Source organism: Camponotus floridanus, unplaced genomic scaffold (assembly GCF_003227725.1).
Source record: "Camponotus floridanus strain SB8 unplaced genomic scaffold, Cflo_v7.5 scaffold50, whole genome shotgun sequence".
Taxonomy (NCBI): Eukaryota; Metazoa; Arthropoda; class Insecta; order Hymenoptera; family Formicidae; genus Camponotus; species Camponotus floridanus.
In genome coordinates, this window is record NW_020229659.1 from 633,480 (window position 1) to 655,666 (window position 22,187).

The window sequence follows — 22,187 nt, forward strand, 5'->3', positions numbered from 1 at the left end:
TTCCGGCGCGAGAAGTCGCGACAATATCCCCGAGGAAATTCTCGGTCGTCGAGGCACTCAAGGTGCCCGACATCTTCTTGCTCTTGTTCGCGGCCAGTTGGAAAGAAACGAGATGTTGCCTCGTAAGTTAGATCGTACGGTCACGAATGCACATACCAGCATTGGTGTGCACCGTGAGCCGGATTGCGCCGACCAGCGTCTTGCCAACCATCTGCCGGTTGTGGCCAAGGACGTCGAGTCCTTCGATGCTGTTGACCCGGAGAGAGGAAAGGTCGATTCAATTACCGGGACAATTAAAACATTCCCGAATGTTTTGATAACGCGCAAACTTGGAACGGCAAGTCGAGAAGAACACGTTTCGTTCGAATCGAAACGTCACCTCTAAAAGAGGCTCACTTTATAGCCACACTTACGTCAGTGTTTCGCGCGAAAATACTTGTATTTTTCACGTGTATGCACGTATTCGCGCTAACTATCGGCGACTTCGCATCGACCTAAATGTTACTCCAATACGGTGACCGCAGTCTCTCGAACGCCGACGTGTTCCAATTAGAGGCTCAAAGAAAACGACGAGGACGGCGACATGATTTCCTCGTTAATCACGATGATTACGCCATTTTCGTGCGCGCAATCAGCCCCGAAAGAAACCGTTGTGTCGCGTAACTGGTTTAAGGAAGGGCAGATCATCCGACCTTCTTCGTGGACGATTTCGACGGAATTTTTCGAGAAATTATCCTTTTACTTTGCGACTAACATGGCGATAGATTTCCGCAAGCGGGTTGAGAAGAATCGAAAGCAAAGCTCTCAAGAATCGAGGACTACAAATTAAAGATTAAAGTAACCGATGGATATTTTCTTGATGCCGCCAAAAATAAAATAAATCGCGGGGCCGTCAAAAGTACGGGCAAGATAGAAAGGGGAAGGGAAAAGAAATGCGCACAGATACGGAGCACGTGTAGACCGAGAGCCACTGATTGCGAGAGACACGCAACAATCGCTGCAATTGACCGCGTAATAGAAACGCGTTATGCAGGCTGCGGCAGGGGCCGGTAGGATACCGGTCGACCTTGAGAGTGAACACGATTCCTGCGTTTTCCCTTTTACAGAAGGGTTCCGCGTTCGCGTAATTGCCGCGTTACGCTCGACCTTTTGCAAAATTCGTGCACGATAGGAAAGATGGACCGAGAGCGCCTCGCACTCGATTAACCGCGACAACTCGTCGACTTTTATCGATTCTCTAAAGTGAATCTGACAGATGACATGCAGTCCATAAAACATAACTACATTACAATTTATTACAATTTGTTATGCAATGGTTCTCTTAATACACAGTTCAACAAAAGATAGTGAATTGATTAAGAAATTTACGATCGTTCTCGATGCAATTTTGCATTTTTCTTCGTTTGCAATCGAGCCTATTAAAAATGTTGCGGCAATCATTAAATATTTATAGTACATATTTATCGTACACTAGCAAATCTCGAATTATATCACGCAAAATCAACAATGCGAAAAAAATTCATCGAATTGATCCAATTCGATTCGAATAAAGAGCCGTGAGATCGATTGACTTTGGGAACGATCAGAAAAGGGCAAGACCAGCCCCGGGATCTCTCTACTGGGATTAAGTAGCTCCAATTTTTTATGGTAAACAGATGAAAGTTCATACCATGGTTAGATCATACAATGTATGCAAAACAAATGCAAATGCAAATGCACTCGATCTCCCAGAAAGTTATGCCAGGAGATTTCTCTTTGTTTTGCATGGTTTTGCTTTGAATCAGGTATTCAATTTACATTTGATTGTTACCAGAGATATCGAATTTGGAGGTATTATGTATAATAAAGCAAAGGCAAAAGAGAAAAAAATGAAGAAATGAAAGAAACTAGATAATTTTGCAACAATATTTGTGAAAGGAGAATTCTAGTCAGATTTCATAGAAAGGAACGAGAATTTATATAACATTTCATACATTTCTAAAATAAAAAATCTGCTTGGTAGAAAAATTTGCACCACGGGAAAAAAAGAAACTCATATGAAAAAAAAAACTTTGAAAAGAACAAACTGGAGCTACAGGACAAAGCTTTCGGAACTCAGGTAGAAACTCGCAATATGAATTTTCTACCTGTCAGTGGAAATTGAATAGTAAGGGAAAGGGAGAATATAAAGTCATGAAATATGTCGCAGATCTCCGGACAATGGAAATTTCCGAAAAAAATTTTCAATTTCCTTAACTCCCCGAGAATATAATAACATGAATATACGAGTTCGCTATCGGGTTGAAAACCATCGAGTCGCGGAAAAAGAATTTGACGAGCAATTAAAAAAAAAATGGCAGAAGATCTACGAGGAATATCGCGACACATACATTATCGCATAAATAATCATGAAACGGAAAAATATTTGAGAAACCGGCCGCGATTTATCGTGGCCTCCGTACATAATTTTCCGGTGAATTGTAGGGTAGCTTAATTGACACGTCACCTCTCTTCTCGTGATCTACAGAGAGCCCATCCGTCTTACCTTCGATCCACGCGCGTCGGCTTTAAATCAATTCCGGGTATGGACAAATTACCAAAAGGGATTAATGGCTTCAACGCCGGCCCTAATTGGCCCCAAATCATGCGAAGCAACCTCGCCTGATCGTTGCCTCGCCCTTCCGACGCGAATGGCGGGAGATACACCCTCGCTCGATTTTATCTTGTCGCCGAAGTCAATTCTACGCCTACGTGAAATTAATGAACATCCTTTTTCGACGGTTACTCGTGATCCTGGGATCGCGCTCGCCCGCATGCGGGAATATATATATATGTACGGATAACCTTTAGAATCTTTGAAATTACGCCGTGCCTCGGTGGGTGGATGAATGAATGGGACTACCCACACGCTGACAATGAAACGCGTTTGCTAATCTAACGCTATTCCACTAACTCATCCGCGCCTGTAATAAGAATTACGAAACCCCAGTTCGTTTATGCGCTTGGAGATCTGCCTCGATGATTCGAAATTACTGTGGGAGATGTCAAGGGAATTCGAGGGAAATGGATAGAACGTAATAATCATTAAGAACTGGACATAATCGAATCTGTAAAAAGCAAGCCATGATTCGCTGACGACATTTGAAAAGGAAGGTATCTAAAAGAGTCAGTCTATTAATCTACTCAGTGATACACAATAGAAGTCGTTAATCGTTTGTTAAAATTAAAAGCTTCGCCGTACCATGTGTTCTGCGCGTTTTCAAGATACAATTTAGTATTTTAAGATTTCAAAGAAATCAGTCGACAACGAAAAATGACAAAGAAAAAGACAAAGAAAAATGTAAAGCGTAGGAAAGCCTCTTGAGGCCAAGACAATGAAACCTTCTGTCAATGATCGAATTTATGATGGATCCAGTATCGCTATTTATTCTTGCAGGTACATAAACAAAGATCAGGCTATGCAAATCGTTATTTCAAGTCTATAGTTCAGGACGATATTTATGTACCTGGAATAAAAGATGAGATAATGTATAACAAATAAAAAGATAGCTATGTGGGTGTGAGATATTTACATGTCAAATTGCAAGTACGATAAAAATTAAATGATTTTTTTCTTCATATTTTTAAAATTTTAAAATATTAATAAAAAATATTAATTTTAATTTTAATAAAATATTAATATTAATAAAATATTAATATTAATAAAAAACTTAACTGAAAAGTATAAATATATAAATACTAAATTTTCCTATTCTTGACCATTTTCAAAAATGCGTGGCAAAAAAATAGATATAAAATAATCATAACTCATTTTGACCGGAATAAAATATTGAAAATTCTATTACTTTAACAAATTTAATTAACAATTGTGATTTATATTAAAAAAAAAATAAATTCTTTTTTATAATATTCAGCACAATGAAAAAACCACAGAGACTTTTGAATATAATTAAAGGTGGAATAAAAAAAAGAGCAAAGCGTTTGTCGAAAGAATTAATGTTCTCACGCGTACTCAATTTATTCCGCCTTGCTCGGATTCATTCCATATGCATGGACAGTTAAGAGTACGCCGGACTTTACACGCATGCGTTCGCCCTAATGCAGTAATCGAGTTAAGAGCGAACTGACGTCACGCGTGTGACGCGAGACAGGCCCGGTGAAAACCTGTATGCAGATTTATTTATTTTTGCGCGATTCATAATTAATACATTTTTAACTAACGTACTTGTTCTGCGCGCGTGTGTGCAACGAGAAAATATGTGTCTGGATAAATCGTCCACTAATACGCATCGATTGTATGATCAATGAATCGGTATAAAAACATCCGTAGGCGGGTTGACACGAATGGACGAATTAATTTGATTTCGAAAGGCTCGATCGCGTACGAATGCGTCCTTAGATATAAATCATTCGCACAACTTAAGAGTTTCATAGCGATACACGTGCGTGCGTTGCAGGAAACTCTTTCTTTAATTATATTCTGTTGTCGGCCCTTGATTTCTGTGCGAGCAAACCTATCCTTTTAATTAATATACCGCTGAATATGCCTGTAATTATAAGGCTTCATGAATAATGTGAAATCACGATTACGGAATGACGAGTTCGTCTTGAATCGCGATAACATAATTGTGATACGGTGTGAACGGTAATTTGCACGCAACAACGTAGGAAATTTGCGATTGTTTGCGAGTCGTGCCATCGCCATACGATATTTGTTAGGGTGATATTAAGCTGTCACACAGAAGGCGATAATACGAACGACTTATCGCACTCACGCAATGCCAAGTGCCTCGATACGGTGTGCGTGGGCGTGTTTATGATTTACACAAGTGCGGTTTATTTCTCATATAGCGCCCGCGCGCGGAATCAATCACTCGGCGATTAATCCGCGAGATTCGCTAATTATTGGACCAGCTGCGCCGTTCTTGTGGCCGATTATAAATCTTGTTTCGCAACAAGTATACGAACGGACGGACGGATCCAAGATAAAAAAAATAAGGAGAGAAGAAACATAGTACTTATTTGCGTCATATCCGCAGGCGGCACATGTATTTTCACGAAAGTTATATAGCCGGCAAATAAATCCTCGTGTGAAAGAGACGTTACAGAATTTCTATCATTTATTAGGAACGACCCGGTTTGCCTTGTGTCATCGTCGACTTTGCCAGCACCTTGTTGTTCCTCTTCCTCCCGTTTGCAGGGCCGTACTGCTGAATCTCGCGCTTGATTATCTCAATGTCATTCCTTAAGGCGTCCAGCGACTTTATCGTCCTCTCCATCTCACGCAGCACCGGCCTGGGTCAATGAACCGTGAATGACATTGACCGAAATCGCTACGCGTCAAACTAACAGATCTTACGGAGCCATCAGCAGTCCGCCTTCGAGCCTCTTCTCGTCATGAGTTTGTCGTAAATCTTTCAGAATTAAATGGAGCTTATTGACATCCTCTCGAACTCTGGCTGCCCGTTCGCGATGCTCGTCCAATTCGCGTTCTTCAAACCCGATGTCCTCCGCGAGGCACGTCTCCTTTTCCTTGTAGTGAGCGACTCCGTTAACCACTTGAGCGATTCTAATTTCGATTTGCCAACAAGCTCTATTAATAAAACCTCCCGTTCCGATAGATGATTAGAGAGATATATCGGTAATAATTCATTCGTTGCCTTAAGTCAAAGATCTTTCGTATTAAAGCTGCGACAGTAGATATCTCTCCAGATAACTCTATCTAAACAAGTAACGCAATCTAAAATATTGCCAGCGCAAAAATCGAAGCGCCAAATACGATCCTTATCGATAATTTCGAAATGACTAAAAGAAGGTTCGACGAACCTAAGTTTTAATGTAATATCTTTGAAACAATTAAGATATGTTAATAAAAGGCCAAAAAAATATCTTCGCATACTTGTGGCGTAATTTCTCCAGTTCTCTCTCGCGCTCGTCCAATTTATCCTTATGATTCACACGAGCGACATACAAAATCTCGTAATCCATAGCAGTCATTCCTTCGCCGAGGGTTTCCAGATTTCGCAATAGCGTCCTTATCTCCTCGAGACGATGCTGCAGGACGATGTATTCGTAACGATTGCGGGCGAGAATCTCGCGTCGTGACATCTGGCAATGAAGAAGTCTTCGCGTGAGCCTCGCGACTAACATGCACGCACAGCTATTTTAATTGGTATGCCACATAATTGCTGTAATAGACAAGTGATGATTCACGGTCATTAAGTTACACCTGCCGACGGGTTATCTCGTTGACAGCCTTCTCCGTGATCTTTCGTCCGGTCGTCGCATAAATGAGACCCGTCGCCACTTCTCTCTCGCGATTCAGGAGTTGGTCGAACACTCGTGCGTCTTCGTCGCGCATTTTTCGCACTTTGTCTTCGTAATCCTGCACATCGGCTATTGTTTGAGCTCTTTTCTCGGTTACATCATCGAGCTGCTGTTTATACGTATACAATATCTGTTCATAAATCTGCTCCATTTGCTCGGATTCCTTCGTCGTATCCGTGAATATCGCTTTCTCTTGCGTCTGCATAAACGTATCGTGGCAAGAGCTGTTCTTATTAAAAGCGGCGAATATATTGTGCATGTACGTATATATCATTTTAACTGCAACGCGAGAGAACAGAAGGGAAAAAGAAACAAGATTTACAACAAATTGCGATGTAAAATAAAAATCGAATAATGCACATATAAAATTTACTATTCTTATATAGTTTTATCTAGTTTTATGAGGTATAAAGCGATTGAAGTTATTAAGGTACTTAACTTTTTTCATGTGCTTGGTAATCCACACTTCGAGAAGCCTGTTTTTCCTTCGTAATTCTGTTTGCTCGGCTAGAAATTCTTTCAATTTTCGAATCATTGTCTCGCGACTGGTAAAAATCTGGCAATCACATTAAATCTCAATGCAAACGTCGGGGAGCAATTTATTATATTCTTTCTAATGTACGCATTATCATCGTCGTTACTTTTCAGGAAAAGACTTGGAATGCTTGGGAGAAGCATTTTATTATTACCATTTCAATCGATCACAATAACAACGTAACACAAATCGTGTACAATGCGGAAATACTTTTAGGCGGAGGAGCGTAATGAGAAGGGAGGCTCGAGTCTTTAGAATATTACGAAGGTCGTGAGGCACAGTAATTCCACGGGTAGAATGACGCAGAATGACAAGTTTATGCGAACCTCGACTGGTATCTCAGCGAGCACGTGATCGGGCTCTATCACTTCTTGCACTTCCTCTTCGGGCTTTTCTGCGGCAGAGATTGTCGCGATAGATGGTATATCCCTTTTCTCTTCTACTTCCTCGTCCTCGATTCTCTGTTCTCCGTGCCTCTCTTCCTCGTAATCATGTTCCTCCAGTTCCCCGTCCCGAATAAAAGACTCGTCCTCTTCGATGATATTCGCCTCCTCCGCTTCCTTCTCTTCTTCTTGAAATTCTCCAGTTGTTAGTGTCAAATTCTCATGATCGTCGTTAGCATTCATATATAACCTTTCCCCATCGTTCTACGAAAAAGAATCGCGCTTTATCGAGCCCTTCGCGGTGTTCATAAGTTACCGCGGTCGGTTACCTCGTCGGCGACTCCGTCCACATCGTTCTCCATCATTTGCTCCATCACATCGAGACTTGGTTTAAATCGATAAACGTAAGCGGTCGCGCCCCGGGACGCGGAGCGGCGAATGCTATGGAGAAACGGGGCTGGATAACAGCTGCCAGACGATGAAAACAGTCGAACGAATTCACCGCGACCGGATCGACGCTTCTTCGCGAGGAGGCCCCGAGCCGCATGCGGTCGACCTTGACGATCGGAGATGATCTTTTCTCTTATGTACGCGTCTCTCTACTCGCGTTGATTTAACTGCGCTCGCGCTCAGGCGCTGCTGGGAGGAAAAGTTTCTCGCAGAACGTCGATTAAACTGCTGCGAGCTACCGGACACCGTCGGCGCGGATGCACGGTGCATCCTGCGGCGCGCAGGGTATGATTTCATCTCCCTGTGCTTTATTCCGCACTCTCCCCGCTGATGTATGAAAAGTTTATTTATAGGGGACTCATTCGATCATGCGAGAGCCGCGTATGATGGCAGTAACATAGTGAGTTGAAACCCGAGTATCTCTCGTTCGTCCGACGTTAAAGCGAGGGGAATTAACAACGGCATGTATGTAATTCATCAGGAATAGAGAAAAAATGCAACATGGCGTCTCGCCATTACGTTTCTTTTCGTTCAACGAAAAGTGCAATTTCATAATTGGCTTATTATATCATCGTAAATGTGTGAATTGAGTGTAATTTTTTATTCAAGTCGGATTCTCTTCTTTTTTAGGCTTACTATTTTAATTTTTATATAAGTATTACGCGAAAATATATATAATAAGAATTAATTCACATCAAAAGAAAATTTTGTGTTTATTGTACACGATACATATTTAAATGGATATATATTTGTTTAGAAGATTAAATATATATAAAATGTGTATAAAATATACAAATAATTTTATAATTTAAAAGGTTTTTTATTTATTTATTTCAAATTACTTTTTCCAATAATAATGTTTATGTATATTAATTTCTGAATGTTTTATTTTTATATTATTTTTATATTTTATATTTTATATTATTGTCCATCACTTTACACTGCAAGAAGGTTAATATTCTTTGTTCAATAATATATCGCATATATTTTTAAGTGACGGGGAGACAATACGTGTCAACGAAAGTGACATTACAAAATGACTAACATAAGATGTGTGTGCTGTCGTCTGATAGCGTCTTGCGCTTTATGTTAGTCCTACCGGAATTAGATGCCATATGAAAAGAAAGGAAAAAAAGTAAAGACAATATGAGGAAGACGAAGGAAAAAAAGACGAAGAGAGGTACTTGAGACAACGTGGGCAGCCGCTAACATTGCATTCCTGTAGGATCAAGGATCCCTGCTTGCTTCGTGTACGCATTTACATATGCAGACACACGTGTGAGAAGCTTGAATGTGCGGACTCGCGACTCGGATGTGTATTCATGCACATGCATTACTGCTCATGAACGTAAATGTGTCACTCATATACACGTGCAGTGATATAAAGGTGCTGGTCTCTTACACTCCGCGATGTCAGTATCGCGTACGTATATTTTTTATCACATTCATGCTCGCCAGGGAACAAAGAATACAATTCCTCGGCAAGCAAAATTATAAAAGTAATCTTGAAAAATTGAGCTGGTGAATTTTTCAAGAAAAACAGGAGCGTTCTTTTGAACAAGTGAGATGACGAAGGCGAATATCTGCCACGCTACATTATACTACTTGTAGGCAAAATGTAATACGTATCTTGCACTTATATTTTCTGATGCAGAGAAAATAGAAGAGCGGATGATTTATTTCGTAGAGATATGCCGCGACGTAAAGCGTATCGGCATGCGCTCCAGCGTTTCCAGACCGCGAGGAAAGACATTCGTTCATCACGGTCGCACCAAGTATGGAATCGAGATAGCGTAAGAAAGCAGTTTATGCGGCGTGACGAGTGACAAACCGAAGACGGACGCGGAAGACGTCGAACGTTGGGGATGCGTCATTCTCGCGAGTCGCGCTCGAGGAATCCATCGCGCAAGAGCCGCGGCCACGTTTTTCCCTTTGATTTTATATGCACGCATACATAAGCACGTCAGCGTTATGTATATGCCGGGTGTGTCCAGGCCGTTCGTTGGCCTTTCCTCGGATTTGATTTCCTTTCGAATCGCCGCATATTCCCGGCTCGTCCGTCCGTGCAAGCTGCAGGGATGGAAACTGGACTGACTGGCTTTAACGGCTCGTGTCCGTGATGGTGCGACCCACGTACGAAGCTCCTATAGGCGACCACTGTTGCACGGTGCACACTGGATATATGGTACATGCGCGCGCGTTTGCGAGAGAAAGAGAATCCCTCCGAGAATGCAAGCGCGTCGAATCGTCGTGCATCAAATAGAACGCGACGAGGAGCGCGGCAGCCTGCAGATACCATTGTGACCGGTTGCATAAACCCGCCATCTTGGTATCCTCAAGGACGCGCGTCGAATCCTAAGGTCAACGCACTCGACTCCAACATCGGCCGCCCTCCGCCTCCTCCGCCTCGTCGTTGACTTCTTTTTCTGGACCTTCCCCGCCCTCCCTCCTCCACCCTTTCGCTTCTTGCCACATACCTCTTTCTCTCTCCTTTTCTGTTTTTTTTTTCTCTTTTTTTTTTTTCATTTTTGTCGCTCGCTGGCGTCGCGTTTCTCTCGCTCTCGCTTGCGGGTGAGATGGAGAATCTCATCTGGCCACGAGCGGGATGTCACTGCCATTAATCCCGCCGATACGGCTCTGGCCAGAGTCGGTTGAGGCCTCGGGCCGTCTTCCTCATTTTCCTCCCCTCCTTCTCTCTCTCTCTCTCCCTGTGTCCCGCTTCTTCTTCTTCTCTTCCCTCTTCTTCTTCTTCTACTCCTTCGATCTTACGACCTCTGCTTCTCGTACAGAATGATAAACGCAGGATATTCCGCGAGCACCATCGACCGTATCCCCGTATAAAGTACTAGGTCGTTAGAGCCGGCATTTAATCTCGCGCGCAAAAAGCGCAATTGTGAACTAGACTGATTAAAGACGCTTCGTTGAGCGGTCCCTCGATCGGCCATACCCTCGTAACTCTCCAACCGAAAATGTCAACATATATCCGGACGAGAGTCGGTAGCGTCCAACCTCGTGATAAACTTAAGCGTTTATAAACTACGCTTAAGAATACGGCCTACCCCGGCGTTGTAACTCATCTGCATTTAATTATCTGCATAGAGCCGCGGGAAGAGCTCGGGGAACAAATGAGTTTTTCCACGGGAGCATCTACGAGCCGAGACGATAAACATTCAGGTATACAAATGGCAGCTAAAACTAAGTGTATGTTCCAGCGTTAGATCAATTTTGCGAGGGGGTACAAACATGAGAGAGTCGAGTCGATGAACTCTTATCGAGGGAGTCGACCTCTCTCGTGTAAGGTCGACGCGAGACTCAAACGAATGGGTGGGGAGAGGAAGGAAGGAGCCCGGCGGAGGTGTTAAAGCCTTTGGAGTAATTGTACGGTGAAGCAAGAGACAGGTAAATCGCGGTGACCAGAGAGAGCCGAGATGGAGCACGAAGAAAAAGAAGAATCAGGAGCTGAGGAAGAAGCGAAGGAGAAGAAAGAAGGAAAAAAAAAGAAGCAGGCGATGCGATGTCTGACCCCGGCCATCTTGGCCCGCAGGGTTATTCTATTTATAACGCGGACTTAGCTATATTTAGCTTACGGGGCCCTGCAAGAAAGCGAGCGACGAAGGAGAGAGTCCAAAGGGCTCGGTGAGGAAGGACGCGGAGGACAAGCGAGAAGGGCCGCGGGGTGACGCGAGGGGAGCAAAACGAGACAAGTGGGACCCCCGAATGATCGTTCGGGCCTCAACGAGAGAGAAGGAAGATGGGCATCGCAGAGATAAGTCGCCCAACATGCTCGGTAACTCGCCCGACAAATACATTAGCATTTTGAGGTCAGCTATCTCGCCCGATTTCCGCCACATCATTGAACCCACTCACAGTATCACGTATTCGTACTTTAATCCGACTCTATACGTGCGTGTAACGTATCGGCCAGCACCTGCATTCGAGCAATGGATCGCGGATGGATTTGATTGTACCTTCTGAATAAACCCATGGAGGCTGCAATGTGCTTCAGAAATAATTGAATTCAGAATTCCTGATGACGTTAAAAAGGATAAGTAGCATTATAAAAAGTAAAGCGACACTCTAAACTAGTATAATTATCTATTGCTGCTTTTATCCATCTTCTTTTCAGTTGCGTAATTATCTCGCAAACAGGTTTAGATCGATGCAAAAATATAATAATGATACTTTGAATGATACATTCGATGGAATTGGAAATAAATTACTTATCGAGTTATGAGATACATCTTTACGAAACGGTAGAAATTGCCTTTCTTATAAACTTAATAGCAGCCTTCTGAAATTGCTGCCTCGCTCTGTTCAAGTCTTCATTACGTTCTCCAGAACAATCGCGATATCGCGGGACGTGTAAAATTCATGGCGCGAAAAGGGGGAGTCACGATAGACGCTCCATCGGCTTCGGGACGGTTATAAGCCCGTGTCGGCCTATCGAGGTTATCGCGGTCCCCGCAGTAAATTCAGGCCCCAACAATTCCGATTACTCTCCTTCTTTCTCGCATCCCTCTTCTCCTTTTCTCGCCCTGTCTCCACTCTACTCTCGCTCTTCTTCAGGGCCTTCTCCGATCGTGTTGGTATTTCGCATCTGCCGAGGGATCCGCAAATTCCATCGGGTACTATGAAGCGACCTTAAAGCGAAGACAACTATATATCTCAGTCGTGCACATTGGCCACATACCAGATGTAAACATAACCGAAGAAAGAACCCAATGCCCGTATCGCGAGTATTCGCGATGGCCATCGTGCTAAATCATCCTAGTCAGGGAATACTGCAGGAAGTGCCGCGTATACCTGTGCAAGGGAAGCGGTATATCTTCCGCTAGATTCTTAAAGAAATCGAACGTATCAGAAAGTAAAGAATGAAGGGGGAAAATGGTGAATTTTATACTTGTACTTGCAATCTATTAAATATTTTTATAATCAATTATTAAGAATAATATGCTGTTGAATTGACCGAAGTATTTGATCGAGATAAATGGCGACGTTTTAATAAAAGTATACATCTAGACATTGATAAAATAAGGGATACGGGAAGTTATAATTTGTTCACATCACGAGTTTACTTCATTATTTGCGAAAGATGGGAAATAAATTGCCGCGCGAAGTGCTGAAGTGCCAAGGGCATTACTTCTTTTTAATTTAGTGCATCCTTCGCGTATGTCGAGGCTCTCCCACCCCGGCATCAACAGCCGAGTGTCCGTGGGTCACGCGTTGCAGTGATAAATCATCCTAGATAATGGGATAGCACCATTCCATTTCCAACGTACTGTCAGCGGATAAGAACCGATACGTATGCCGAGTATTTTCCGCCGAGAAATTCGCAACTTTTACGCGTCCTGTGTCGATGCACTGAATCATTTTAGACAACTTTACGATTTATTATTCGGAGAACGGACGACGGAAATAAATGATATAGAGGGAAGGGAGATATGCGAATCGATAAAAATCTATTTTAAAAAGCTATTTTAAAGAAAAGCCACTCGATAAAGGAACATATGGGACAATGTTCTTCCCGTTTTCATTCGATCCCCGCATTTTTATCGATTTCCCGTGCACGTTCTTTCCGGGATTCAATATAAGGACATATTTTCAATCACGTATACATTACGATGGCGTAGCCATTTCTAATTTTTTGCGTTATATAACCAGATGTACTTGCGAATCGTATACGTTTTGCTACGCAAAATCATGTCTGAGCGCGAATAAATTATGGAAGAAAAATACATTGAAGTGCTCGTATATGGAGAGAAAAATGCGACAGAGTTCCTTGTCGAGAATCCTCGCAACGTCATGAAAATTACGCAACGTCAAAGTCGCGCGTCCCACGCTGTCGCTTTACTGCACCACGGACGTTCGCGTAGTCGCGAGCGTAAGGAAGAAAAAAAAAGAAAACAAAGTCGAAAGACATACGCGCGTATCGAGCATTTTATAATTTCGCCGGATGAATTGGCATTAAGCGTCATCGCGTTGCTCATGCGCACCGGAATGACTGCGCGATAAATCAAACGAGCGATGAATCGAGAGACGAGTTAACAGCATCGCGAAACAAAGGCGCGGTCTTCCGTGATTCGGCGTTTTCCTTTATTTCAAAGAGAGATGTACAGCGCATGCCACGTTTCGCGTAGCAAATAACCGACGCTAATGGAGATAGCGCGATCCGATTTTCTATTATTACGGAAGTCTTACGTCCAGATACGTGACTCCCCCTCCCCCTTCCCCTTTCCCCGTAGCAATAATAATAATGAGGCCCGTACGTGATCCTCGACGCAGCTTTATGCAACAAATTCGTGGGAAATAATTTAACATATATAGTTATGTGGAATCGTCGACATAAATGGAACAGAACAGATGTTATGATATGCGTTTGTACCACTTACTCGTATATTTCATATCCAAATACGATTAACCTTTCAAGTTACATTAGTAATGCTCCGTGCGTTTAATGCGTGATGAGTTTCGTGATGTGAGCCACGTAACGTGGACTATTACGAAGATAAAAATAAAATTGTGTCATTTTTAATTTAAATATTTTACCGAGAACCTACGCACAATCCATAGAATCTAACAATGTTGTAGAAAAAAATTAACGTTTGCGATGTAAACGTTATCGCGCAAAGAGTACTCCGAGTGGGCAGGTAAAAAGATTGGAGAACCATCAGCGATAAATGGCTCTTCCCGACCGTTTTCATCACCTTATACAATCGAAGGCGTTAAGTGTTCCGTATGTTCAGCACTTCATTGCCGTTGTTTCTTTCTTTCACGCGCATTTCCTACATACGCGAGGAAACAGTATGTTTCCTGCATCGGCTTTCTACGAATTCCTCTCGTCGACTAAAGCTCGCGCGAACAAAAACGGTTCGTCACCTAACTGCACTTCGAAAAGCAAGGCGAGTCTTCAGCGCGTTGAAATCCCCATTAAAGTATCGTAGGAAAAAAGCTGCGCGCCTAGTATACCTAACGTCTTTCTCTCTCTTTGCCAGCATCCTTACGGCTCGTATATAACGAGGGTTGGGCCAGCAACTATTTTGCCTCAGGTGGAATAGTAATTTTACGTTCTCCAGCTGACATTGATAAAAATATCAGCTGAGGAAATTATATCGACATTTTTTTAAATGTGATCAGCAATTTGATATTTGAATAAAAGAAAAGAAGTTAATAAGAAATGATAGGCAAAGTCGAAAAGAGCCATTTTTTATACAACAATCCTTACCTTCTTGGGCGATGACGGCCTTGATCGTGTGTCTCGTGAAGCGAATATCGACGAGAATCGCGATTTCGCTTCTTCAGACTTCTGCCCTCGCTGCCGTAGATCGGTCCGCCTCGCGTCAAGGTCCCAAGGTCGCTCGATATGGATTTCTCGTGATGGTTCATACTATTCGATCGCGGTCGATCGTAACCATGAGACTTTGCGAAATTACCGTGATTGATCTTTCGGCCGCTATTGTGTGTATAGGCTCTGCCGTGCTCCCTCGGTAGACTACAGTACAGATTCTGCGACGTATAAATAGTCTTGCCCAAGGATTTATTGTTTCCGCCATTAGTGCTTGCATTTTCCTTCGAGACAAACGTAGAATTGACGTCGTGACTTCCTTTAGAACCGCCACCTAAATGCTCCCGCAGCCACTTTCCGATACCACCACCTCCACCTCCGCTTCCAGTATGGCCGTCTTGAATACCGTAGGAGTCGCCATTCTTGTTTCTACGACAGAAAAGAATATTTATGTATTGATTATAATGCCCGATCAATTTCTTCAGCAAATACGTCCGCTCTTTCCATATGTGTTCGCAAGTGAAACGCAAAATGAAAAGATGCAGCGCGTGGTGACAATGAGAAGAAACCGCAGCGCGTGTTACGAGAAAAAGGGACAACGGAATATAATATTTCAAGGGAGAAAAAGAGAGGAGAAACCAAGAAATGAAGCGATTGCGTTCACGGTCTTCGAAGAGAGCGCGATACAATAGACCATGACGGCCTCGGTTGAGCAGTTTCGATTTCAGCATCCAGACAGATCGATAAAGAAAGGCCACGCATGTAACGAGGCAAAAACTAAAAAGGTGCATAGCTGAGGAAGAAAGGGCCTCGCGGGGGAAGAGAGAGAGATGGGGAGAGAGAAGGACGGGGCCAGAAGACGAACGAGTGAAGGCGAATGAATGGCACACGCCCTCGAGAAATCAGGGCGAGTGCTTTATAATAATAAGGGCCATGTGTGGAACGAAATACAGAGACGCGACTGGCGGGACGGGTGGAAGGGCCGGTAGTAGTTAGGACGCAATGACCTTGGCAAGGTCATCGATGCTTCTGGTCATCGCCACGAGGAACCGCCACCACATGGTACCATCTCACCTCCTATGTGGCTCGAGCCAAGGATTCTTCTTTATCGATAATTCCGCCCTTTTCAATCGACGCTTCCTTTATATCAATTAATTCCTATTTCACATACTAAACTCGTTGCGAGCCGCGATAGATCGCTTATATTGATGCGATAAATTAGAGAATTTTACATTGCGAATGCCATGCATCAAAGTCAGCATGGTAAATGATGTGTGCGTTGAATTAACGATCGATACTTAAATCAACGCGCATGGTTTATATTTAATGGAGGCAGATCAAAGAAGATCTAAAGATTCAATATACGAGCGTACTTTGCGACTCGCTTAATTAATTGCGGCAAAATTAATTAACTGATCGGCGAAGAACGAGTCTTGGGTTTCTTGATAAAAGGACAATCTACATCGTCGAAAGTCTAATCGGGCACTTGAGATCTCGAATTCAACATTTATAGAGAAGGTAGAGAAGGAGGAAGATGGTACGGGAAGCCAAGTAGCAGTCTCGATTTGGTTTCTCGGCGCATTATCCGGCGTGTTACGCCACTGTATGAAATTCCGGTTTAACCGCCCCCTCCGGCCGTTCGGGTACCCGCTCACCTACCCCCTCCCTCCCTCCCTGTTATCTTTTCGGCTTTTTTTTCCCAATGTTCGTTTTTGCCTGCCGCCTCGTGAACCGCACCCGAACCCAAAAGCAAACGCATTATCACGAAGCAATCGTGGAACTTCTCCTCGGCCAATCAACGACTTCTTTAGAGATTGCACTTTTGATGGTAACCGGTTGCACTCCCGAATCCAATAAAAATATCTCGCATTTTCTCGTTAAGTGGTAAACAGTACAGAGAATATATTACGTATTCGTTCTAAAACTTGGAAATATTGTATAATTTTAGTCAAAACAGATATACAAATATAGATGATTCAAAAAAATAATCGAAATTTCAATATAGATGATATACAAATATAGATGATTCAAAAAAATAATCGAAATTTCAATTTAAAAAAAAAATATTCATCTTTTCATTGCAGATTTATAAGTAGTGGAATTATAAAACTTGAAAAATATGGTACATTCACATATAAATGTACTGTCAACTTTAACAACCACGATAAAAAGATAACGAGATTAATGTAAAACAACCTAGGATAACGTCATTAAATTATAATCCATGTTAAATTAATCCATGTCAACTTGAGGCAAAATCCAATCATACTTTGTACGAGCGTGACACTTTCAGTCTGATTACTGTTAAATGTTATTTTCCTACCTTCTTTCCCCGCTTTATCCGTTTAACGTAGTTAATTATAGCTTAATCTTCATGATTCATGGCATCGGCGTCACGCTCGTTTTCATTGAAGTCTGAATCCAACGTACTAAGCAATGCATTTGTATGCATTTTGCTTGCTTCGCGAGTTCAATTCTCTTATTGTCACATTTCGTTCCACCAGTCTCGTTTCATTTTATTTGTTCATCTCTTCGGCTTTGACGCGAACGTGAAAAGACGATGGTGCAACCACAATGAATTCTATGCTAAATCATTTTCTGATTTATTTTTATCTGTCACTCAAATATTCAAAAGCACTAGTCAATATTAAATAGCAATAACGAAAAGCAGCATCATTTCATCTTTAGATTAATTAAGAAGATAATGAAATTATTCTAAAGTTATTTGCAATTACATTCAACTTTACACTAAAGAAATTATTTGAGATAAAAAAATTTAATTCAACATTTATATTCATATGTGATCCAGTTAAGCACATAATATATTTTGCGGACAAATTCTAAAATTAATTATATATATGACAAGCATAAAAATAGTGATTGATTTCGCGAAACATTTTTCAAAGATCATCCTATACCTTTTCAGGTGATCGGAACTTGGACTCGTCTCTTTTACTCGCCAGCTCTTCGGGTTTTGTACGGTTCGTTTCGCGAATCTTTCGCGTTTTCTTCTTATTTTCCCCGCCTGTCTGCTCGTTCTTTCGGACCGCCTCGCTGCTATTTCGTTTCTTCCTCTCCTACGCCTTCCTCCTTCCACTGACTTTCCATTCTCGTTTGATGTTAGTCAATACAAACATTCATCTTTTTTTCAACTGTATTTCTATTCCATCGTCCTTCCCTGAGAAGGGATTCGTTCTATTCGTTTCTATTCGTTCAGACTCGATGGTACCGGTGTCTTTTCTAAGATAGCGAATGAATAATTTATCATGCGGTAATTAGCAATCCCACGCACAACGAAGACATTGTATATATCGCATACTATTAGTAATTTCTTGTAACTAAGAATATTTTAGCCGTAAAATTTGTAACGGCAGGAAAGCTGACACCCATATCTCAGATATTTTCATATGATAATACGAAATGTGTCTATAAATGTTTTCTGGAGAGAAAAATCAAGTTCCATGGAAGTATCTCTCACTCATATTGCAACGTGAAAAAATACTAATCTCAAGTTGTGCAATCTTAGGTTCGCCGATGCGTATAATCTTAAATCGAATTTATGGAGGAAAGCTACGTAATGGAAAAATAGCATATTTCTGAAGATTGCTCATTAAAATATGTACGACATGTTGCTCCTATCTTATATACATATAACAGAGAAGATACATATTGATTACTACTAGATGATGCTGCAGTACTTGCAGTATAGATAGGAATGAACGTTGCAGTACATGGGATTAACATTTAGATGAGCGGATGCGTCGAGACTTACGTTGCATCGCTGCTCTCTCAAGTACAAAGGATTAACATCCTTACAACCGTCCGTATATGTTTTTACGCCGCGCGCATCCAATTGAATCATTCTTATATCCATAAACGTCGCTCCAACGTTTCTGCCAACGAGAGCTCGACGGAAGTCGGCTCCTCTTTTACCGAATCCCGAAACGCATCGGCCGACTCGTTTCGGCGAAGCGATAGCAAAAAAATGCCTTGTCAATATTGATTCTCATCTTAAAGAGTCAAAGGTTCTCCGAGACAAAACGAGCCCTGGAAACGACGCGCAAACGCGCCGCATCGTGAGGGTGCTCAAATATAAGCCGCTCTGACCATAATACGACGATATATTATGTGGCAATATATTTTTACGTTAAATTACGGTTCCCAAAAATCGACGTCGGCACCTTTGAGTCTCTCGCGAAAGGGCACAAGCAGATATCTGCGAAGTATGTACGAATTGATAAGTAGATTACTGTAAAGTTTTGAATATTTAAAGATGTCAATCGTCTTATTATATTTTTCATAGAATATCATTTATTACAAGACGAGCTTTGATAGAAATAGCTTTGATAGACAAACTTTGATACAGCTGGCTGTTTTGCTTTACAACATATTGAAATAGTAGAAAGTAGAGAAAAAACACTTTATACTGCAGATTAAATCATTGACTTTTTGATCACCTTAAGTGTATGAATTTAATAAACTATCCGCTCTTCCTGACATCTTATGACTTTTTTTGTTTCCGGTAATCAAGGATTAAAGGACGAACAACTGGTATTAAAGACACTTTTTCTAACATTGACATCATCGAAAATGCTAAAGTGCATAGATTACAAGGGCAAATATTTTGTGAAAAAAATAAATAAAAATTTACAAAAAATCTCTTGTTTTATATGGGTGAAATTTTTAATATCTGCTACAGAGTTATATTTTTTTCACAAGATACTGCCAACACAGAAAAAAAATAAGTGTCAAATCAAAACTTATATACTTAAATTAACGCGTTCATTATTTCATATATACGCAACAATTTATAATCTTCTTAGGAAAATTTAATAATTTTAAATTTCAACAATATTAATAATATTAATAATAATAGTCTTATTTTAATATTATAATTGTCATCCCAAGAATATATAATATTTAATTCTACTTTAAGAAAATTATAATCTTTGATTTAAAAATGTTATCTTCTATTTAACATTGTTTCTTTTCCATTCAAGAAAATTAAATCTTAAATCGTAAAAATATATTTTTCTTGATTGAACTATATAAAATGGCTTCATTCAAGTAAGCATTCAAGTAATTATTCAAGCAATTATATTTTTCCTTAATTAACGCAATATAATCTCATTTCAAGATTTCCATGTTAAAACTAAATATATTTTCGAAACAAGAACCTGTCCTTTTTTTCTATGAATCGAGCGATTGTGACCTATATTATATACTTTTATAACTTAAACTTGCTACAGACTAGAATGCAGCCATGTTGAAGCTAGAAGAGAAAGAATATAGAAGAAATCCCCTATCTTCTCTAAGGTGAGGTCGAGGTCGTATCGGCGTTACTAATGTCATGCCTTGTGACAGTCACCGTACGGTGAAATGACAATTTCAAGCACGCCGGAATGCTGGACGGTAATAAAGTACTCTCTGGATTCGTAATTACTGCGGGACGGGTCACGAGCTGTCGCTGGTCGGGAACGATTCCGATGTCTCTCCGCTGATTATCTCCGACGGTTTGGCTCTCCGAGCTGTCTCTCGCACGATAGCTTAGTTTATTGTATGTACAGGAGCGTTTATTCAATATCGCCGAACGGTACATTACGATGTCTCTAGTCGATCTGTGTGTGGCCGATCCAAGATTGCAAAGAATTGACATTATTAACCTATTACCGCCCACTCGATCACCCCCTGGTTACGGGGTACGTAATTCATTAATTCTAGAGATCCTACTAAGATTATGTACATTAACAGATATTCGTCAGTATTTTATGTACGATGATCTGGTGATTAATCAAACCAGATTGCACGAAAATAAAAACGTGTTCTCCTATCCCAGGATTTTTTACATTCGGCGAACTTAAGTAATATATGATGAAATTATGCGACGCAAATTCAGCGAGACTTATATTAGTACATGCTTAATATTTCCAGTTGATATTTTAAGACTTTGCAAAGCAATGATAAAAAAAACAGTTTAATTTTTAGACATTTAAAAATATAATAGAATTAATCGAAATAAAATCGAATAAAAAATAATTAATCGAATAAAAAATATTTTCTTTGATCGCAAGTTTTAGTAAAGCGCAACACACACTTCTAAACAAAGTAAAGTACATTTACATTTATATAACTTGTGTCGTGTTTAAATACAAAAGACAGATTCTAAAAAAAAGAATCTGCGAAGGCGATTTCAAAAGAAAGACACATGTCCTTCAAGTATAAAACGTCCAGTCATTCTGTCGCTCCGGCAAGACTATGTCTCAAGCAGTACATAATGTCCATTCTCTCATCGTAAGACCGTTTTGAAGAACGACGCAGGATTACGATGATTGCGTTCAGTACGTCGTCGTACCTACATTTCTTGCGCTCGCCAAGTCAAAGGTCACCAGACTGGCTCTATAGCGACCCGTTGTTCTCTTGTCCGTGCTTGCCTACCTTCGTCTAGATAGAAGAACGTACAGTCGCAAAAAAAACACGTACAATCCGGATGGAAGACGGCTGTGTGACTCGACAAGATGATCCTCGTCATCGGCCGAGTCTCCCGGATGATTCTTTCGGGCAAAGATCACGAGGCAAGGTTTTGTTTAACGGTATCATCCGCCGGTCCACGATGCTAATACCTTTCGCTACACGATCATTACTCCGGTGGAACACTGATTGGCTCGTTACGTCACACGATCTCGCAGCTAATGATCCCAACAAGGCACCGGATATCTTCGATCGACCGGATCGTTTCGGTGGAATGTGAACGGACTCTGTGTCTGTCGATCGTGCTCTCGCTCGTGCATCATACGAGAAAATCACTCCGTTTCTCCGAGCAGATCCTCTCCCTCGATGCACTTGGCACGAAAAGCGAGGCCGTGTCACGTGAAGGTACCGAGTCGTCTTAAGGTCGCCGATTATTTATGGCTAGGAGAGCGGATGATCGGTGGAGATATAATTTCGCCTCGAGTGGCTCTAATATAAATCTCGAAATTGATTATAAGGCAGGTTTGCGTAGTGAGTAACTGGTGGCGTCGATATATCGGCCGTCTAGCCTTTCGCTTTGTACGCTCAGGATTTGCGAGCATCCTAAGAACGTTAAATAAGTTGCTCCCATTTGTCGATCGTAATGCACTTACGAAGGGCTGCTTATTTCCCTTCGGAAAAATCAAGTGGCATGGGTCTACATTACGAGGGCAGCGCTTTGAGCGAAATGCCACATGCATCGCTCGCGGAGCAAGCGAGGCGA

The 22,187-nt window shown here is 41.5% G+C and overlaps 1 protein-coding gene across 1 annotated transcript in view; it reads right to left on the reverse strand.

Annotated features, from left to right (window-relative positions):
• The window catches only part of LOC105248928 (protein Shroom), a 161,657-nt gene that overhangs the window by 119,907 nt on the left and 19,563 nt on the right, over window positions 1–22,187 (reverse strand). Inside the window, exon 2 of the mRNA XM_025412437.1 lies at window positions 14,897–15,385. Within this exon, the coding sequence (XP_025268222.1) occupies window positions 14,897–15,385 (489 nt within the window). The remainder of the gene's footprint in view (window positions 1–14,896; window positions 15,386–22,187) is intronic.